We start from the raw sequence: 23192 nt of genomic DNA, 5'->3' as shown, positions 1-23192 counted from the left end.
ACCCCCTGCAAAAGTAGTTAAAAGTTTGGTCATCAAGACTGAGCGCAGCTTTCATAGTCATAAGGATTGTGTTTATTTGCTCTTCCAGTACCTTATACCTAAAACCCTTTTCTAAGCATGAATGCTAAAAGATGAGCTGGTTTTGCTATTTGATGCTCAGCATTTGAGTGTGCTTATTAAATCTGGACCTTTCAGTTTCTCTCCTGCAGAGATTGCAAGTCACACAGAATCAAGCAACAGGTCTTATATGTCTCGGATAACAGCTTCCTCTGGATCAGGGTGATGCTCAAAAGGGGTCCACCTCCTGACGTCCCCACACTCTGACTATAATACTTACAGAGCATAAAGGCAATCAAGCGAGGGATAGGGTTAGGGTAAGGACAGCAGTGGAAAGGGACAACCTTTAATGAAACAAACACAGAATTAATACAACACCTCTCTCTGTCTGGCTACTCTCATATAATTCTCACTAGAGTCAGAAACATACCATAATCAAGGATCATCCCAGAGGTGAACCCCTCTTCTCTTTTGGATAAGATACTTCTCTTTCCGTAAGAAGGTATTCTCATCTATAATACAAAACACAGGTTACACATCAGCTAACATCCCTGAGCTGTGAAGGCACTCTCCTGTTGTTTCATACATACCATCTGTCGCACACCCTTTATCCCAAAAGAAAAAACAACTACAGCACCAGGAAAGAAACTCTTCAAAGGCAAGAATAATCCAAGAGTCAGAGTTCAATGTTTTCCTGAATGCTCCAAAGAATAACAGAAGAAAATAATATATTTGGGGCTCTAAGAAACCTGTTCAGAAATCAGCGATACAGTTTTGTAAATCTAGAGTGAATCCCTAATGAAAAACAACGAGCCTCAGAGCTGGCAAGAACTCCAGCCGAATTAGAGAGCTTACCAGCTTTTTGTTAGCAGGTGCTGGTCATCAAAGGGAGTAGAGGAAAGAATCCTGGCTGTTCTAACCGCAGCCGTGGATAGCTCAGTGAACAGTACCTCGGAGACGCCTCACGGACAAGCCTTATTTCAGAGCCCCCCAGCAGCCGCCAGCGGGACGGAATCCAAGCGGATGTATGACGTTAGAACGCATACATTGACAAAGCGTACCTTTACAACGCGTTCGTAACAACAAAAGTTGTTACCACGCATTGCGATGGGGGGCGCAAAATTGATTAATTTAATTTACTATTCCAACACCAGTCCCCGTGGATAGTAGGGAAGGTGTTGGGATAGTAAATTAAATCATTTACTATCCTTGAGCGCCCCCCAGTGCAATGCGTGGTAACAACTTTCGTTGTTACGCGCGCGTTGTAAAGGTATTCCGTGGTAATGCTTGCGTTCTAAACGCTGCATACCAATCCAAGCAGAAGCAAACAAACGCTCAGCCGAGCGAAATAGATCCAACGATCCGGAGAAGGAGCCCGATAGCCACAACCAGGAAAGGCTCCCACGACGTTCTCGCTCAGCCAAGCCAAAATCCGATCCCCTGCTCATAAGGTAGTGCGCAAGCAACCTCACAATCTTTTGCCTTGTCTTTATGGGAGAAATCCCCACAGGAATCCAAGAAGGGAAGGCACACGAACAGGAGGCTTCAGAGCGGCCGCTCTGAAGCAAACCGGTACTCTTACCTGTCAGAATCATGTATGACGCTCCTAGGGCCGAACGTGATTATATCATCCAGATCCTCCCAGAAGGCCTTCTAGGAGTTGTTGTTCGGGAGTTCAGTTCCCGTTTGCAATGTAGGCGCAATCGCTTCAGCCCCTGAAAGTACGCCCTCCTCCTAAGCGCCTCCTAGCACCAGGTTTACCTGGATTACGGGCGTAGAACAAACGAACAGCACGTGGGGCATGCACACCAGAACTCGGCTCCCAGGAATCGCCCTCCGGCAGATAACCCTACCAGAAAACCAAGAACCACAGGCGACTATCTGGAATCCAGGATACGCCGCACCTCATATTCCAGCTGACCATCCCTCATTACCGGCGGAGCAGCTTTTCTCCGGGCACTCAGAGCTGGCTTCAACAAACCACAATGAAACACGGGATGTATTCTCAGAGAGACGGGCAACTTCAGTTTGTATGCCACTGGATTGATTCTCCGAAAACGGTATAAGGGCCGATGAACCAGGGATGAAAGATACTACGATATTTGAAGCAAATATGTTTTGTCGAAAGCCAGACCCTGTCGCCCACTTAATATGATGGTCCTTCTTGGCGATGACTGTCCGCCCATCTCTGTAAGAAAGTTTGGCGTGATCCAGATGGGTTCGAATTCATTGATGGATCTTTAAAAGTGCCTTTACCTTGGACAAAACGGTAGGATGGTTTTGCACTTCTCTAGGAACCACCAAAGGCAAGGTATTAACATGAAAACCATTGTTAGCCGAAAAGGGGTTTCACCAATCGAGCTGTGCCACGCACTGTTGTATGATATTTCAGCCAACCACAAGAGACCCACCTCTATAATGGCAGAGTTCCATGATTCTGGGTTCCGTGCCCTGGATCAACATTCTTAAAAATTAAGATGAGCAGAGGAATCAGAACATCTAAAAAATATTTATGAAACTCTACAGGGATCCCATCTTGAACCTGCAGCTTTTCCCCAAGGGAGAGAAAGAATTGCGTCTTTAATTTCTTACGATGTGATACAACTCTCAAGCATTTTTGATTGTGAACAGTCAAGAAATGAAATCTTAAGGGATAAATACTTTTTAATTAGCACACTGAAATATTGATCATCCATGCCCTCCACACTATATAAAGACTGGTAAAAGAAGGTCATAAGAATGATACGTCTCATTTCATAGAACATCTTAAATCCACCCAATTTGATTCTGATTTTGCATGTCCTTCAGTTCAAAGTCTGGGATCTTACCAGTCGTTTCCCCGTACTCCTAATATTCATCTTCTTCCTCATAAAGGCAGTGGCAGCTTTTTTCCATAGTAAGCAACCTATCTTGCTTTGACACTTCCATCCGAAAAAAGTACTCACATTCATCTAGATCTGTGATACTCAAAGTACGTCCAGGGGCTGCTTGAGGGCCTCCTGACCTTTAGATGCTGCCCATTGGTGAACTGCAGCACTGGCCTGCTGTTTACTAGACTCAGCACTAACATTCTGAATGGAACTAAGGCGTCCTGCACCACTTTTTTTAAATACATTTTTATAAACATCTAACAACAAATGTGTACAAATATGATGAAGTCTCTTCAACATTCAAAAATGTGTATTTCATCAACATGCAGAACTATTTCACCGTAGTAAATCCGATGATATCATTGAATTGAGAGGTTGTTGTTTTTTTAATGGTAGTTTCCAAATATATATTTAGAAACATTCATGCTTCCACCGATCCTGAAAACAATGCCAAAAGTGAACTGAGAGACAAGTCAGTTGTCATGTGTTGCTATTATAACTGGACAACATCATAGTTTATTAAATCAAACACAAGAGAAGGAAAAGGAAGCAAAGTGGGGAAAAACAACTGCCTAGGATCACACAATTTGGTCAAATGGGGAAGCTGGGATTGATCCCAAGTTTTCTGGTTTCGCTTTGTGTGATTTAGCCACTAACATATACATGGTTCGCTTCCTCTACACCCAACTTCTAAATCCCAAATTACACGGCCGTCACCCTGCTGGCATTAGTGTGGCCTTCGTTCACACCACAGACCATTCTTTGTGGCCCCAGGGAAAATATTTGTGAGTACTCATGTTCAAATGACCAACGTGAGTTCTCAGCTATGCCTGAAATATTTTAAAAGAACAAAAAATGGGATTATGGTCGGATATACACTTGGGGCCGACTTCTATCTTGGTATTATAAATAAGACCAAGCAAATCGAGAACATAATTGATCCATGAGAAATGATTATGGACTTAGGATTCAAGCTTAATGGTCTCATCTATTCCAGCACACCCCTCATTCAGGGCAGACCTAGACTCATCTTCTTTAGAATAGTCCTGATTCATCTTATATGCTCTCTGGCCCTTGCATGAGCCCCCGTCTCCTGTTCGAACCATCTAAGGAGACTGCATCAGCCTCCTTCGAAAAGCCTCCCTATGCTATATTTGAACATATGAGCACAGAGACAGCAGCAACAGATTTAGGGCGTATTGCAGGCATTAAACTGTCCACAGAGGTACATACATAAGTCAGCTGCCTGTTCTCTCAGCCCCGGATCCTCAACTCCCAGAATGATCATCGGATTTTCGATTGATGTGTCCAGGAGTGCAGTTAGTGATGTTACACAGTTAGAAGCCTTCCAGGATTCTGGGCAGATCAGGTGACTTGTGCTGGCTCTTCTTCTCCAATGCCAGCTCCCGTCTCATGAGAACAGGATGGACAGGCGGTGCGTGACATCCCCACTGACAGACCTGGAACAGGGCTCACTCCCTCTGAAACACAACAGCCTGAATCAGCCCTACACCATTCCACACCACGGTTGACGGCCCCGCTTTTTTGCCATGCAGCCCAGTAGACATGCCCATGCCTGCCGTATGTCCACTCTGCTTGTGCGGCTGACCAGTGAGCGAGCTCCCGCAAGCGGATCCTTTGCCCATCTTCCGCACCGACCTCCCAGGAACTACTGTGTGTTCAGTGTTTTTCAACTGACGGCCGCCATGCGGACCAAACCTGGAAGTAGCCATTGGGGACCCCGGCGTGCGACATGTAACCACCGTGGTGCAGTGAAGTATGCAATTAAGAGAGTTCTTAATACATCCAAATCTAGAAAAAATGAGCAGAATGTAAGTCACTTGGCAAAGGGGGCAGCTATCGGGGAGAAACAGACCCTTAAAGTTTCCTAAAAGGTACTGTGCTATTGTTACAACTGATGGTATTCTTGCTGGGGCGGGAGGAGCAGTAGTGAACAGCTGAGCAGGGAGTGGCCATCTTCCCAAACGAGTGTTTCTCAGTTTATTTTCTTTTTGTGTTTTTTGATTAGTTTGTGAGTTTTGAGCTACTGACTGAACTGTTTCACAACACCACGTCTTACAACGCTCGTGATCCGGTGGTGCACTTTGTCTGTGGAGGTCTTGCTGCTTGCAGTGCCAGCTTGACGGTGCAGCCCTTGGACACAATACGGACACGCTTCGCAGCTCAGGGAGAGCCCAAGGTAAGAGTGGGGGGTGGCAATGGAACTTAACTCTATTTAAAGGAAGATTTAGAGTGCTGATGTCAGGAGAGTCAGTGGTAGAAGTGAGAAGAGTGGGAGTCAAAGAAATCCTATGTTAACAGCAGTGGAATATGAGATTATAGGGTATGAATATGGGATTAATCAGGAGAACATAAGGTAAGATTGGCTTTGCCAGCAAAAGCCTAAATCAAGAGTTGCTGTATCCTTAGAGCTTATGTTAAGCACGGGGAAGGAATCAGTGGCTCTTATGCTAATAGAAAGGACAAGAGGGATTTTAAAAGAAAATCCTTGTCCGCCACTTTTCGAAAACATTTTAAGTTACAAGAGTGTAAGGTGAAATTGTGGAAACCAGTTTATAGACATGGCTAAGAGTCTAAAGTGTGGGATATGGAAAGCCTTTGGTGAAAAAGGGCAGAAAGTCTGAAGGTAAGGATGGACTTGCTACTCCACCTTAACATTCATAAAAATCTCAAAGAAGATACCATGGTGGAGCAAAATCTTAGTTGTCCCAGGTAAAACACAATGCTTAGATGTGCCACTCCCTATTTTATTTTTTACGTTCTGAATAGGAAATTTTAAAGAAATTAAGAAATTCGACACAATAGGTTCTTGTAGTGAAAATGTTTTGATTGTAATAGCCTATTGAAAAACATCAAACGTTGCCTACTATAGGAATGTTTTCTTCAAGAGATTATTTTCAAAAATGAAAAGTTATCTGTAATGATATTTTTTGAGATCCCACACATACCAGAATTTTGCTCCACCAGGGTATCTTCTTTGATATTTATAAATCTTAGGGTGGAGTAGCAAGTCCATCCCTCAACTTCAGATGCAGATGAACCAGGATTGTAAGTAGGGGAAAAATGAGAATGTACTAAAAGTGAATAACGCAATCCAGTTGTACCAAGTGGCCCACCCACCAGTGTGTCGGTCTTAAAGTGAAAGTAAGTATAGCAGTGAATTGTAATGGTGTAGACCCTGGGGATCCACAGTGTCTACTCGGGGAGTCCGAGACTGCTTCGAAAATTAGATAATTTGAATAGATTAATAAAGAGTTTATAAATTAAGAAGTAAAATTGAAAATGTTAAGACATTCTTTAAATGTAAAGAAGTTTAGAATTGGAGCCTAAAAAGTATGTTGGTATCCCCTGGTCTGGCCTTTTATGTGATCGAAGTCAGCTTTGTGCTCCCAGAGAAAGTGTATTGCTCACATTCCTGAAGATGGAACGAGAAGACCTAGACGCTAAGTGAGAGGAAAGAAAACAGAGCTTCTTTTTTTATTTTAAGATGCGTTTTGGTTAGCAAAGAGCAAATGATTAGTCTTCCTAAACACTACCATTTAGTAGATGGTAGAGATGGGACTGCATACTCTATTGTGAATGGTGACCTTGGGAGAAGGCCTGTCATTTTCTCCTTCCCTTATTTCTCCTTCAGTTTGGCTGATGAAAGGCAGGTACAGAAACCTCTTTGTGCCTCTCTTGCTTGTGGGTGCTCCAGGGTGGAGACTACCCTGCTGTGAGAGGCATCACTTGACGCAAAATCTTCCTGGTGAACAGCTGAGAAACCACACTTCAAAGGAGAACCTCCCTAAATCAGGTCTGCAGTGCCAGACAGTTGATCCATCTCTCCTGTCTGCTACTTGTTTATAAAAGCGGGACCCCCTGACCTCACTTATGGTTCCGGTTCCAAACTCTCTATGGCCTGGGCATCAGGAACTATGCGACCGGAGCCGACCAAATCACCCGGGAGGGTTAACTAAATTACAGGGCAAGAAAAAGCAAGATATGCAGCATAATTCAGCACATTGTATGACAGTATTACTGCACTATTTTGCATTCTTATAAATGTTAACACTGTCTGGGAAAAAGTTTAATTTCATTATTATTGGTTTAACACCCAAATGTTTGAGTCTGAGGCCTTTTTTTATTTAAAGTCTGCAAGTTACATAGCAGATGATGGATTATGTGTGTGACAAATTGTGGAAAATGTATAATTAAATGGAAAACTCCAAGCCGGCAGAATTGTAGAATTCCAGTGGCCCTATCTATTGCCAAGAAAAGGGAATGCTTGGCAGAGTACTCTGAGGGCTGCTGCTCCAACCAAGACCAAGCCGAATCTCAGCGTCCGACGCACCTGAAGAGCCAAGGTGGGTGTGCCACCGAATGTTGCCCAGTGCCCGAGGGAGAGGAGACTTGACTGTCTGCCAGTGAACCTGAGGTACTAGCCGGGTTGAGCAGCCCTGAATGAACTCAGTATTGACCATGAACAAGTATGAACTGAAAGACTGAGCGCGCATGTTGTTTTGGGAGTGACTTTATGTGCACCTGTGGTTAATTCTCACTACTCTGGTTTTCCCCCGTAAACAGATGAGGGAGACACCCAGACCCTCTGAAGAGAACATAGGAAATTGAGGGAGTAGAAAGGGAACTGCACCTGGCGTAACCTCACCCAGTATCAATAACTTTTTTTTTGCTGCTAGCAGTGTATGGTATTAGGTACCAGTATGTAATAAAAAGTTTCCTTTTTAGGTCTCGCAGAGAGACCTAATGCAATGAAACCACAAAACTGACTTTTTACGATGAGGATTTCCAACAGTTCACGTGACCACAAGCTCCTCGTGCACGAGCTTGCATTCGATCATCAAAGGCAGCCCAGTCTCCCTCACACAAGCTTCTGCCAGCAGGCAAACCACCCCCCTCCCTCTCCCTATGGTCGCTCGAGTTGCAGGCAGCCCACCCCCTCCCTCTAATCTGACATCTGCCCTGAGCCTTCTGCCTATCAGCCTCCCTCCCACCTCCCCCCTAATTGCTTTAATTTTCACGGCCTCAAGGCCGTGAGCTACTTCAAAGAGATCCGCTCCGCAGCTTATCAGCCTGCCCACCCCCTCCCTACATCTGACAGAACAATGCAAACATGTCCTGCAGAACTTTTAAATCCGTGCTTTTCGGGCAACCCCACCCCCCCCCCCCCGCCACAACAATGCCGAGAGCTTGTTAATCTCACTGGTGAAGTGCTTTCACTCCGAAAACTCTCTCTTAGGTGGAATTTGCAAAGTCCAGCTGTATCTTGCCTGCTCCTGGGGCTGTTCTAGAGCTGTGTCTGTTGGCTTGCCGTTGGTGAAGCGGTGCTGCCAGCCTCACCCGAATGTGGAGCAGACATCCTTAGACACACCACACTGCACACTGCCCTTTCCTCCACCCAAAGCGCACGCTTGAAGTGACAACCTCTGCCACACAAGCACACCCCTCCCTCGGAGGGCACACTGAGCCCACCCCTACTCCAAGCCTCAGCCGCACACCAGGATGTATGTCACTCCTGGCGCGTCACTGCAGCCAGAGTACAGCGCCGACGCATGACAAAGCAGGGCATCAAACCGCTTGGGTGGAAGAGTGTATGGTTGTGATGTGGCTGCCTCCTTCACCCAAGCCTGCCCAAGGGTGGCACGCAATCACCCATAAAAGCGCCTCGAAGCATCGCCAGGGGTGGAAAGCGCTATATAAATGCAAACTCCGCTATAACAATTGTTTCCCAGTTGAACCCGTGCTCTCAGAGCGCGCCCATTCTGGTGCAAAACCATCCAATCTGACGTCACTTCAGGTTTGTTTCCATGCCTCAGACGTCGCTTCATTTGAGGTCATTTGTAAGGCGCTAACCTGTCTCCCCCTTCACTTAGGCACTCTGCCTTCAAGCCGTAAACATCTCTTTGTACACATTTAGGGCTTTTGCTCCAGCTAAGAAGGCCCATAAATAAATAATTAAACATACATTTGTTCATGCTCGGCTTGTTTTCAGTTAATGCAGAGACCACTTTCCCACAAGAAACGCTGGCAGCCCCCCCCCCCCCGCGCACGAAGTGGGCATTCAATGGTGTGTGGCGCGAGCCCAACAGGCGCTGCTCAGGAGAGCAGTGATTGGTTAAAAACAGCTCTCATCGTGAAGGCTCGCAGCTGCACGAGTGACTCCGGATTTCATCACCTTGGAGGGAGTGAAAGGAGGGACAGGGGAATGTGGGAGCCGGGAGCTTTTATCGGATGACATGGTGGAAATGCTTTATGATAGAAACGTTTTGTTTACAAAACTTTCCGTTCTAGATTTAACTAATCTTTCCCCCAACAATATTCTGAGACAAGATGAAAGAGCTTTGTAAACCCTGTCCTTAAAAAATCCTTCAATAGTTTTCAACACTTTGTTCTCTACAAATATTTTTTGACCAAAACACGTATTAAAAACGTTTGTTGTTAAGCTTGCTTAATGTATGCCATACAGCCAAATCACGGCTGCAATGCATCCCCTGCATACGGACGTCTTTTCAAACTATGGATGAAGTAGTCTTGCAGACTCTGAAATGCAGGTCGACAGAAAGATCTGCCTCATGGGACACTGATGCTCATTAGCATGAAAGTGACTATATAAAACACGCCTGACTATAGGTTTCGGCTTCATGTGCCAGTGCACCTGGTCCCTACCCCTCTCTTTAGCACAGTGGTAACAGATCCAGACACTCTAGTTTTACTTACCAACTCCTGGCTTCCCTTTCAGTTGGCCACTTGCATGAATTCACGGAAGTGCAAGGTCCATTTTGCTGGTTCAACACTCACTGGAAAACTAGATATTTCTGGACGTGGGCAGCTCTTCACTAATTTTCAATAAGGTAACCTTTATACCCGATTTTCTTCATCCCTTCTGGCCTAATTTAGGTACCCAGATAGTCCACCCAGTTATACACCTTTGACTGATATTAATTGGATATCTACTTTACTGTGTCTCCCCTTCTACCGTAGCCTTCCTACTGTCTCATCGATCAGCGGGAGAATTTTCTCTGCTGTTCCATCGTGACCTCCACTGCTTAGTCACAACTGCTGAACTTAGGTAACTCTAATGTCCCCCTCATTTTATGAGACCTGCTCTATCCCAGCACTCCTTTTGATTACACGCTCTTGCTTTTACCCCATAGACCAGCATCTTCATTTAAACCACAATGCGACATCTAAAGCCGCACCACACCGAAGTGAGACTGTGTCTCTAAATTAAAAGTGAGTCTATAGTCCATGATAATAAAAAAAACTATCTCTAGTTATCGATTATACCCCCTCACTTAATACTGACTAGCATACCACTGCACCCAGCAATTTAGTCAGATTTTTCCGCTCTAGCTAGTCATATTCCATCAAATGGTATAGTGTAACATATTTGGGATATTAGAGAAAGTCACATTATGTTTTAATTGATCCTGTATCTAGCTAAAAAACGAGGTCTGTAGTCCCATTTGGCTACATATAAAGCATCATTACTTTGGGACTAGTTTGTGCATTTCTGCCCTCTGCATCACCACATCATCACTTAGCGCTACCCCAGCATCACTCAGCACCACCACATTATCACTCAGCACCACCCAGCACTGCCCCAGCACCACCACATTATCACTCAGCACCACCACATTATCACTCAGCACCACCACATTATCACTATGCACCACCACAGCATCATTCAGCACCACCACAGCACCACTCAGCACCACCACAGCACCACTCAGCACCACCACATTATCACTCAGCACCACCACATTATCACTCAGCACCACCACATTATCCCTCAGCACCACCACATTATCACTCAGCACCACCACATTATCCCTCAGCATCACCACAGCACCACTCAGAACCACCACAGCACCACCACAGCACCACTCAGCACCACCACAGCACCACTGAGCACCACCACAGCACCACTCAGCACCACCACAGCTCCACCACAGCACCACTCAGCACCACCACAGCACCACTCAGCACCACCACAGCATCACTCAGCAGCACCACTCACCACCACCACAGCATCACTCACCACCACAACAGCATCACTCAGCGCAACCACAGCATCACTCAGCGCAACTACAGTATCACTCAGCTCAACCACAGCATCACTCAGCGCAACCACAGCATCACTCCGCGCAACCACAGCATCACTCCGCGCAACCACAGCATCGCTCAGCGCAACCACAGCATTGCTCAGCGCAACCACAGCATTACTCAGCGTAACCACAGCATCACTCAGCGCAGCCACAGCATCACTCAGCATCACTGGTTCAAATATGTTCTCTCAATGTTTCAAGATTTATTACAAATGTCACAAAAAGATGTTATTATTTCACTTCTGTTCTTGGATTTTCGTCACAATAAAATACACTGAACATAATCTTCACAAAAGTTATTTACAAAAGTTTAAGCTATTACCATTATAAATTACAATCACTTTTATTTAAGTATTAATTATTTTTAAAAAATAAAAGCCATTGTTATTTGTAATATAAATACATCTAAGTCACGTAAATACAAAACATGTTGCATTACAAATACTATAGGTGTCACATTTGCGAAAGTTAGAACAATTGGCATTGTAGTTGACAAAGCTATTAATTTAACTATTTTCAAAAACAACACATAAATAAAAAAAAATTCATTTACAAGACCAATAGCTCAAACTTTCCTAATGCGAGACCTATTGCATTGCAAAGGCTTGTTTTGTAAAGGCAAGAATTAGCTGGATATTAACTTTATTGGGGTGTTGTCTGATTGTTTAGGTCTGAGCTCGAGCACCTCTATACTACCTCACTGTGAACCTGTGTCCGCTCGCCCTCGCTACCCTAAGAGTCAAGTGTGGAATGGGCTGTACTTTGCCCAGTTTGCAGAGCCTTAGTAGGACAGGCCCTTGGACCCCCATGACTGAAGCCCCATAACCCCTGCTTGCCCCAGTGGTGTCCGAATGGGGTTTGATGGGTACTTTAAGATGTATGGCTCTTCTGATGTTGGAGCCAAGCTTAATTTACTCTAGGCCCTGTGTACAATAACATTGTAATTTCATTGTCTGTTCATACAGACAGTCGGGCTATGTGAACAATAACCAGGTACTTAATAATTTCCAGCTCGGCCTAATGGGGATTCATTGTAGATGTCTTAGCACTGGAGTAAAATGTGCATGTTTAGGTGGGATGGAATTAAGTCTACAGGCTGCATTTTGGAACAGTTTAAACTGACATAAAAGAAACTGTGGAGTAGCAATGTAGATGGCTATGCTATGGTCCAGTCGATTGGATTAGGGCGTTAACCTTCACATCAAAACTGTCAGTGAGGGGAAGCAGTGATCTGAGAGTATTGAGAAGACAGAAACCAGTCTAGTTTGACTATCCGAGTATTTAGAGTGAAATTAGAAACACTGTATATGCCCAGATTACTTACTGATGTTGCAGGAGATGGGATTAGGCCCATAAGAAGTGATCTATTGTGTAGCGATGGACGAGGTCCAGGGAGGTCAGGAAAAGCTCCCTTTTAGATGGGTTCGGGTTCAAAAAGTTATTGTCCATCCACTAATGAAGAAAGTTAATTATTCTAGCTTTGCTCTGGGCCATCGAGTGATTAGCAAGGACAAACATCTATTGCTAACATCCACTTACATACAGAATTGTGCCCTCTACTGATGGAGTAGATTCGCCCTCTGAAGCATGTAGACGTTAGACAGTAGGGGCAAAGGGATAAAACACTGAGGGACACTGTCCCTGAGACATATTGGCTCGGACCAAAAACAACTCTCCATATATATTGTAAACAACGTATGGGGAAGGTTGCTGAAGTGTCACTCCCTAAAGAGGCACCAGTGAAGGAAAAAACGACAGTGACACAGGAGGGTCTGGAGGGGGTGCTGCTAAAGTACCAAAGCCAATGTAAATAGAATGCTACGTAATTCCACATATATGTACCTGGACAATGTATATCTCTGCGGTATGTAGTGTCGTAAATAAAATTTACCTGGTCATTTTTCTATACATTAATATCAATGAGGATAGCTCATAAAATGAGAGGCAGAGTCCGTGGTGTCCGAGTTCAAAAGGGCTTTATTGCAATGGCTCGAGCCAGGGGAGAATCAGGTTCCATCACCACTAAGGTTCAGGAAGGGATATCTAACGTTTTATTAACATCACACATTATATATAGTAAAAGCCACATAATTGCAATGAATACAGTAGGCGGAACACTCCAGGCGGAGCAAGTGAAGAAAGAGAGAGATAAGACCGCATGGGCGTGAAAGAAGGCGTGTAAATAGGCGTACACGAAGGTGTTCACTCGATGAGTCATATGAGTGTCACAGGTGGGTGGATGCATAGAGAGGTCTGCAGGGTCAGCAGAAACCTTTACCCTACATGTGCGCGTAACTGGTCATGACGTGAAAATGACGTGTAACTGGGGAGAGCTGGGGGTTGACTTTAACACTAGTAGAGGAGTCTGGAGTCTGGGAAGTCTGAGCGGCCTGTACCTTTGGCATATCTGATATCTTATGTTTGGAGGATGTATTGTCTGAAGTAAAGGTCTCTCGAGCAGAGGCCGTTCATCATTAAATACTAGTGTGTGCATATATTTCTACATGCATGGTGCAGGGGCCATGAGCCTACTATGGCAACGGGTTCAGTAAATCACTTATATGGAGACAGGAAGGCTAGGCCCTATGCTCTGTAGGCGGAAAATGTTTACCTATTTCACTGGACTGGAATGTGTTTCTGCGGAGGCAGAGCAGATAACTGTAGGCAAAATACCGTCTTGGCAGGCAGGCAGGCCAGGCCGGGCACCTCTCGGCTGGGCAGGGAGTGGGTGAGAGGTCAGGGATGCATACCTAAACTGCAGCTTTCAGAGACAGAGAAGACTCGGAGCCTGAATTCAGGGCCTGGCTCGACTGGGCCACAAAAACGTGTGTTTCTTGATGTTTAAACGTATACCATGTAAATGCATTGGCAATGTAGGCCTTAAGGCTGAATTAACGTTGTATTCATGGAGGGCCTAATAACAGACATGTTAACGTTGGACGCAAATGTAAATGCGTCTTCGTTTCGGCCATAGAGGGAAAATGCATGGACGTCATGCATATATACTACACGTTGGGGTACACGTAGGGGATACATAGGCCATATAAAATTCCATTTTCCTCATTCCCTCCTTGTCCCCTACGTTCCCTTCAGGATATATCTATCTTCATGAGACCATCTATTTGTTCATACAGCATCATTTGCTCGTCCCTTTTTATTCGGGCACGGGAACGTGAACGTGGACTGGGAATACAGACAGTGGCGCACAAGCCGCAAATCGCTGGACCACATTGCAGACAGAGACAGCAACTGAATAATATGAGCAGTATTATTCCTAGGAATGACAATACTTTCCATCCCCAGGCTGATATCACACTCCAGAGCCAACCGGACCAAGTCCAGGTGCCTGGATTCTGGTGTATCTGGTGAGCTATCTTATGGAGTCTTGTTATTGCTGCATACACTGATGGTGCGTTATTAGGAATAAACACACAACAACTGGAGCCGATCACTCTACAAGCCCCGCCCCTATCGGCCAGGATGACGTCAAGAACAAGGCGGTTCTGAAGAACAACAAGTCTCATAGCAGACTGCTCTTCTGTTAAGTTTCCTAAGGCAGAAGTAGTCTCATTCACTACTGCTTCAAGTGTTCTTGTTAGTCTGCGTATTATTTTACTATTTTGCACGGGACCTATGAACCAAAAATATCCTTTAATGTAATCCTTGTACTGGTCCCAGGCTGACTCAGAGTAGTCAATAACCGGAGGAAGGTCTCTCCTGTGCCTAACATGTACTAGTTGGGAATCTCGATGATAATTGGACGGGGCTAGAAAAACAGGTGGCAGTAAGAACGCAATATAACACGTTCCACCCCAGTCCAAGGGCAGACGTACATAGGCTGTCTGACCACAAATGAAATAGGAATGGCGGGAAGCTTTAAAAGTAGACTTTCCTTTATCACTGAATTCGACCACAAGTATTACAATCACTGTGTCCTAGGTGCACTGAACCATTTTTCCTGACGCATAATTCACCTTTCACTGGTAAGACTGTTATAAAAGGTGAACCTGTGTTGGTCTCGGACTGGACATTCAAAATCATGAGGTTGAGGGAAAAATTACCTAATTCGTACACTTCATTTTCTAGATCGGTCCCTTTCCTTTGGGGAAGACCGTCTTTGTCTGGGAAACATGCCTTATTCATAACGGTATTCAGGTTTCCCCATATCCAATCGCCCTGGGAAACTGTGGACTTACTATCTAGTGATGACATTAAAGCAAACCATGCCCCGCACGAACCATTGTGGGAGAACGGATAGGGAAAAAGGGGCAGAGCTCCCTTAATTTTCTGGTAGGGTGGGAGTCGGCCACATACCCAGCAATCTGTTATATTGCTAGTCTGGTGGGAATGGTGTAACATGCGAATAAAAGTGTTGTTGCGCAGTGCTAGTCGATATGACAGTTCGTGAGGTGGCAGGTCACTGAATGTGTGCTCTACAGTGTCATTGAAGGATGAATGTATATGTGAACCAAGAGAAGGAAAGAAAACATGTAGCGTCAAGCTTATACATATAATCGAAATACTTAGAATAAACATAATGATCAAAGTAACTATGCATCTACTGCGTAAGGATTTGCAGTATTTCTCTTTCATATTTTTCTGTCTATCTCTCTGACTGTTTGGGTCTACGATCTTTTTCATATCAGGAACCTGTCTAACCGCTTCACCCGAGGGGGACTTAAACAATTAAACGCTGTCTGACTTACTAGATCGTAGCTTTTGTCTATACTCCTGTTGCGGAGTTTTTTCTAGCAAAGGGAGTTTAGTGTCAGTGTCGGAACAGTTCTCAAATTCTTTCACGGAACAGTCCTCAGTTTTCCTTATCGTGCCAAGTCCAAGGAATCTTTTAACGTGGTGGGCATGGATCCAGCCCTTTCGTCCTTCCACTTTTATAGCCGTCCTCGTGGTCAGTAACACAAGCTTCGGTGACTCCAACGGGGCTCCAGAGGGCTTGACCTGTCGAAATTTCTCACCAGGACCAGATCCCCAGGGACAATGACGTGGTCCTTAACCTGGGTGTTGTCTGGAAAAGCGGCGGCAACCTGTGAACGACAAGAGAGTAGTGCAGACATCAAGGAAGCCAGGTAATCTGTCAGCATATTACTATCAACATCAGTGATCTTGCGCGGCATAGGCGTACCCCACATATTCGGCGGTCTACCAAAGACCACTTCGTACGGGGATAGTCCGGTTCTGGAATGGGCTACCATACGCATGTAAAAGAGGGCAACCGGCAAGGCTACCATCCAATCTACGCCTTTTTCTGCACAGACCTTCGCTAACCGTGTTTTCAGAGTCTGATTGTGTCGCTCTACGAGGCCTGCTGCCTCGGGGTGTCGTACGCAATGGAATTTCCATTGGTATCCTAACAGGAGAGATACTTGTTTCATGAGTTCAGAGGAGAATGGCTGTCCATTATCTGAGTACACGACACGGGGCAAGCCGTATCGCGGAAAAAATTCACGAACCAACTGCTTGGCAGTGGTTACAGCAGTGTAATCTGGGACTGGGTACGCTTCTGTCCATCTAGATAGGGCACATACAACCACAAGGACATACTTGAATCCTCGACATCTGTCCATCTGAATATAATCCATCTGGAGGACTTCACAAGGGTGGTCAGGAGGATGAAATCCACCTTGTTCCACGGGAATGCCTTTGCCTGGATTGAACTGACAACAGATCATGCAGGTACGCACTTTCTGTTTCGCTGCTGCACGTAAATGCTTGTTGAACCAGATGTTCTGTATGCTGTCTAACATGGCTTTTTCTCCTAAGTGTGCTGGACTATGTGCTGTATTAATGATAACCTGAACCATGGAGTCGGGTAGAAACCATGTGCCTTTGCCTTTTGTCATCCATCCCTGATCGGTCTGGACCCCTCCTTGTTCAGCCCATTTCTTGATTTCGTCTGAAGTGGCATGTGTCTGTATGTCGAGTACATCTTGTGAGGGATCCCTGACTGTCATGCAAGTTGTCAGTGATGATACTTCAGTCTTCGTCGTGTCATCTGGAATGTCCGTTTGAGTCTGAGCTGTAAGTTTGGCTGTTCGATCTGCCAGGTCGTTACCCTGGGAAATAATATCCGTGACCTTAGTATGTGCCTGGCATTTCATGATTGCTATTGCTGTGGGCAAGTGTATCGCATCTAACAGAGCTTGTATGAGGGGACCGTGCTGTATTTTGGCACCGTGGGAGGTCAGAAAACCTCTCTCTTGCCAGAGGACTCCAAAGTCGTGTACGACTCCGAAGGCATACTGTGAATCTGTGTATATGTTTACTTTCAGGTTCTTGGCTCGTATACAGGCTCGGGTCAGAGCGATGAGCTCTGCTGCTTGGGCAGACAAGGTGTCAATTCGTCGTGTTTCTATGACGTCAGTATCAGTGGTCACTGCATATGCGGCCACTAACTCTCCTGTACTTTTTCTCATGCATGAACCATCCACATATAGTGTCAGGTCTGGATCGGGTAATGCAATGTCTGTCAAGTCTTGTCTTGGCTTCGTCACTGTCTTAATCACTTCCACACAGTCATGTGGTGCAGGGTCTGATGTACTTGAGGGCAAAAGTGTAGCTGGGTTAAGGATGTTACAACGTCTGATCTCTATGTGTGGCTGGAATAATGTCAGTTCATATCCTGTCAGTCTTGCTATAGTCAGGTGCTGTGTCTGCGTCCGATTCAAGAGAACTTCCACTGAGTGTGGAACATGTACTGTCAGAGGATGTCCTAACACTATGGAATCGCTTTGTCTGATTGCTAGAGCTGCTGCTGCAACTGATTTCAGGCACGCATGCAAAGCCTGGGCCACGGGATCCAATGTACTAGAAAAATAAGCACAAGGCTTGTGTTTTCCTGCTTGGTCTTGTGTGAGCACAGATAATGCTGTGCCATCGCGTTCAGTAACAAAAAGTGTAAAAGGTTTGCTGTATTATGGTGTCGCTAAAACTGGTGCTTGACATAGAGCTTTCTTCAGTTCATCAAAAGCAAGGGTATGTTCCTGAGTCCAAGGGAGGACAGTCGAAGTCGCTGCCTCCTGTGTTGTCAACTGTATGAGTGGTTTGGCTAGAAATGCATACTGGGGAATCCATTGTCTACAGTAAGAGGTGAGGCCAATGAAGGCCCGTACTTCCTTTTGTGTCTTGGGCTGTGGAAGATGTGCAATTAACTGAATGCGGTCAGGTGTCAGCTGTCTACCCCTCTTGGACAGCAAGTGACCTAAGTATACAACTTGCTGGACACAGAATTGTAGCTTTGAAGGGGACACCTTGTGCCCCTTTTCTGCCAGGAAGTACAAGACTGTCAGTGATGCACGTTCGCAGTCTCGTTCTGTCCGTGCTGTGATCAAAAGATCATCAACGTATTGGAGCAGTGCAGTGTCAGTAGGCATGTGAATACTGTCTAGTTGTCGTTTTAGCGCTTGACTGTAAATACTAGGGCTTTCTGTGAACCCTTGAGGAGCTCTTGCAAATTTGAAGCTTCGGCCATTCAAACAGAATCCGAAAAGGTATTGGCTTTCCGGATGGATCGGGACACTAAAGAAGGCGTTCTTGAGATCTATTACAGTGAAGAACGTCGCTTCGGAATCAATGGCAGTCAATAGGGAAGAAATGTCTGGGACCACTGGGTACTGGGGTATTATGCATTTATTTAATTCTCGAAGATCAATCACTAATCGGTAAACCGGTGGTGCATTTGGGTCAGTTCGTTTGAGAATCGGAATGATAGGGGAATTGCATATATTGGAGTCGGTTTCTACAACCACTCCTTGTGCAATAAGTTTGTCAACAATTTTCAGTAAGGATACTACAGCATCAGGTGGTAACTTGTATTGTCGGATTCGTGGCAGTACGACTCCTCGCTTGAGTGTGACACGGTATGGTGTAATGTGCATGTAACCTACATCAGTCGGACCTTTCGCCCATAAGTGCTGTGGTACATTCTGAAGTCTGGGATCAAAATCTCTTAACACATAATGTCCTTTAAAATCACGTAAAAACAATCTCACTCCTTCCGGAGAACAACAAATCACTGCTCCTAGTTCTTTCAATGTTTTTATACCAAGCAAGTTTTCTGGACATGATTTCGTAAGCAACAAGTCTGTAGTACGAGACAATGGACCAACTCCTAGGGAAACTGGCTTTGACACTTCGTTAACAATAGGCTTTCCTGAAAATCCCAGGGAAATATTCTGTGAGCCTGAGAGGGGTGCCCCTGGAACCTCGTTGTGACTGATGGTAGTTCTGCTCGCCCCTGTATCAATCAAAAATTTTCTGTCCTTTCCTAATACATGACTATGCACATAGGGACCCTCTTGATCTACAGGAACCTCAATAAGGGGCAAGCCAACCTCCCTCTCTAGGCTGTTTCATGAGTACTGTTGATAATCAGGGTAATCTGACTGTGCATACTGGTACATTTGTTGTGTGACATGTTGTGTGGCAGCAATGGGTTGGGGTACGGCTACTGTCTGTTGCGTGTTCTGTGGAGTTTGCGTGTTCTGCGGGACATGTTCCTGTCTAGGGGGACGCGGTCTTTCTTTCGTCTTGCCTGTAGCTATATTATGTTTCAGGACAGTACATTCATTTATATAGTGACCTGGCTGCTTACAGTAGTTGCAGTTCCCTTTTACAGGTGCTGTGCCCTTTCTCTGACCATCGGCTGGAACTGATTGAGCTACTAGTACTTTCATTTTCGTGTCTTTCATGCGTCTCTTTTCGTGTTCTTGTTCTTCTCTAATCCTGTTCTGGTGGTACTGTAACATCTGTAACATTTGGGAAGGACTATTAGCTTGCCAGGTACTTTCAACTTTCAGTACTCTATTTTTAATCTGGGGTGAGGAATTCTCTACCAATTTGGTCACAAAAAGATGTGGGTACTATTCACTACTTGTCTTCAGGCCACTATTAATAAGAAAACATTTCTCAAATCTGGAATAAAAATCACTAGTGTCTTCATCTTGTTTCTGTTTACAGGCTGAAATGGCATCCCAATCTTCCTTTTTAGTAGTCAATAATCTTGGCAAGACCTGTATCAATAGCTCGGGTAATTCTTTAGCTTTGTCCGAAAGACCAATACCTGGGTCTCTTTTTTTATTGTCGTCTTCTAATTCTGCCCAATTAATCTTTTTCTCTCCCACCTCCCATTCTTTTTCTTTGAGTTTTTCATAGATACCTGCTGGTAACAGTACTTTCAACATTTTAATGATATCGGCGTATGTATACTCCCCCATACGGAGCATGTCTTTTAATTCACGGTGAAACGCTGCTGGGTCTTTATCATGACAGGGCAGTAATTTTTGCATTTCCAATAATTCCATTTTTGTCAAGGGTGTATAAACGAATACTCGTTGAAGCGCACCCCCGTCAGTTCTAACGGGATGAACCTCTCGTAAGGGATTCTGTCTGTCTATGTAAAAGGTCTTTCTTTCTCGGTGTGGTTCAGGGACAAAATGCGGAGTCAGGAAAGTCATGTACTTATGTCGTTGTTCTAGTATGACTTTAATTAATTCGGTACCTAGACCTCTCCATCTAGCTAGGAGTAAATCTTCCAATAATTTATACAAGGGCCCTGGATCAGAATGCTGGCTTTCATACAGTGTAATGAGGTGCTGAACCATATACATACCAGCTAAACGCTGTTCTTCCGGAGGAAGACTCAAAAATGTTTGCGCTACTATATCATCCTTATATATGTTAGCATTTCCAGCCCATTGGACTGCTGATCGGGCTAGTTCTTGTTCATGCATAGTACTAAGTTCGCTACTCCCTACTCGTTTTTTCAGTGCTTGGTCAGTGGCTTGGAATATGTGTTCGAGAGAATATTGTTCTGGTATTGGAGAGAGAGAACGTTTATTGTAATCTAGACGTATGGGTCTGTCAAATGGTCTTGCCCTACCTACGTAATTTATTTGACTTGGGTTCTCAGTTACTAAATCATCGTCCTCTGAGACTTCGTCTTCTTTCTCAGCTTGTTCTTTCTCGTGTATATCAAGAATTTCTTTACGAATTTTCCTGTACATGCTTTCTACACTACTCTGTTTATCATGTTTACCAGCAGCTATGTTGTCACTCCAATTCATCATACCTCTAGTTACTTCTTTGTCTGGCTGGTCTCGTCCCTGATCAAACAATTAATCAAAAACTGTAGGAGCATACGTTGAAGCTCCACTTTTCTATGTGCCATGGCCTCGTGAATACTGTCTGGTCCCTCCCCCGTTCTAATGAAGTGGTAGATTTTGTCTAAGTGCTCTTTCATGTCTGGTAAAATAAGCAAATAATCTGCAACACGTCTTAAACGTATTGAGTATATAAGCATTGGACCTTCTCCTGGTACGGGATCATATATACAATCGGTAAGGTACTGTCTAAGGGATTGATATGTAGCTGCTTTAGGCGTGTGTTGTAGTGCTAACTCTCGTAGTGATGATCGTTTTACCGGAAGTGGTGTAGAGGGACCCCCTCCCGCTGCTCCTAGACTGGAATCGCCTTGGCTTGAATCAGGTTTTACTGCCAACGCTGTCGCCGGTAATGCGGGTTGAACTTGTGTTACGGGTGGTTGCGTTCCAAAAGGATTGGTAGGGACGGTAGCAGGAAGAACGATAGGAGCAGCGGTTGGGTTGACAGGAACGACAGGGTTCGGAGGAGGTACATTTACATATGCTGGAGCAACGTCATCCAAATAGGAGGAATAGAAAATGTCCGCTGCGGTCTGTTTATGACTACGGAGTTTAGTCGGGATCAGTGGTGGCGGCAAGTTACTGGGTTCTTCCGGGGTCACTTTAGGTAGACCCTCGGCGAGGAGGGGGTACATGCCTTTAATAAGGGCATTTCTTTGTCTGTCGAATTGTTCTACTTTAACCCGTTCACCTTCTTCTAGTAATTCTTTTTCCCTGGCTTTTTCCGATGCTTCTCTGCTTCTCTCTACTTTCTGGATTTCTTTCTCTGTTCTTCTATGCGCTTCTTTACGCCACAATTCTATGGCATCTTTCTGGGATTGTCTGGCTTTTCTTTTCCACAGTGCTTCCTCTACTCTCATGATGCAATCAACATCCCATGTCCCTGAGACAGGCCATCTATATTTCTCTTCTAGATCTTTGGTATAATCTACCCATAAATCTAAGTACAGTATAGCATCTAAGCCATGTTTGTGGTACATAAAGTGTCCAGGAGTGTCCCTTGGCGGGACGGGAACTGCCTCTTCGAGTATCCCTTTCCTAGTCCCTATCTGACGTAATTTCGAAAACAGTGGCATGTTTGTACTAGTTTGAACAAAAACACAATAAGCACAATAATAGACTGCAAACACTCACTCATACCACGACATTAAAACATTACAGATACTACCTGGTACATAGAAAACACAACTCTGAAATAATCGGAAATACAATACTATACTGGATGCACTGCTAGAACAGTACAGTCATACCGGTCTCATAAAGAGACACGTCATACCGCATCCAGCGAAATGGACACGTCTATACCGGGTCTGTGTACCCAGACCCGTCTTGACCGGGCTCAAATAAATGAACCCGTCTAGATGCGCTCCCAACAATGGTACTCACCGGGAAGCAAAACTGAAGGCCTCGGAAACTGGACTGGACTGCTACGGCTTCTGGTACTGCTGCTTCTGCTACGCATGCGCCTCGGAACAGGTGGGCCTCGGGATACCTCGGACCTTGCTCTCTCGGTTCGGGCTCTGGTCGGGATGGTCCGCAATCCTCACCGCCTCGTGTGGATGCCTCGTCGCAGTCTCCGTCTCCTCCGTGAGCCTGAGGGAGTTAGCAGTAAAACCCGCGGATGTGCACAGAAATGGGTCCGTCACGGCTGTAGAAGGGGTCAGGGGGCTGCGCTTACATCGCCGGCGAGTGGGGAAGGGGACTAGTCCCTATTCGGGCGCCAGAATGTCGTAAATACAATTTACCTGGTCATTTTTCTATACATTAATATCAATGAGGATAGCTCATAAAATGAGAGGCAGAGTCCGTGGTGTCCGAGTTCAAAAGGGCTTTATTGCAATGGCTCGAGCCATGGGAGAATTGGGTTCCATCACCACTAAGGTTCAGGAAGGGATATCTAACGTTTTATTAACATCACACATTATATATAGTAAAAGCCACATAATTGCAATGAATACAGT

The 23192-nt window shown here is 45.0% G+C and overlaps 1 protein-coding gene across 6 annotated transcripts in view; it reads left to right on the top strand.

Annotated features, from left to right (window-relative positions):
• SLC25A19 (solute carrier family 25 member 19) overlaps positions 1–23192 on the top strand; it is a 306920-nt gene that overhangs the window by 242739 nt on the left and 40989 nt on the right. For all 6 annotated transcript variants that reach the window (XM_086930769.1, XM_086930767.1, XM_086930766.1 and 3 more), the window contains one exon: positions 4957–5127. In XM_086930769.1, coding sequence (XP_086786895.1) covers positions 4957–5127 — 171 coding nt within the window. The remainder of the gene's footprint in view (positions 1–4956; positions 5128–23192) is intronic.

This window comes from Lissotriton vulgaris, chromosome 7, assembly GCF_964263255.1.
Source record: "Lissotriton vulgaris chromosome 7, aLisVul1.2, whole genome shotgun sequence".
Classification (NCBI taxonomy): domain Eukaryota; kingdom Metazoa; phylum Chordata; class Amphibia; order Caudata; family Salamandridae; genus Lissotriton; species Lissotriton vulgaris.
This window is presented reverse-complemented; position numbering and strand designations above follow the sequence as displayed.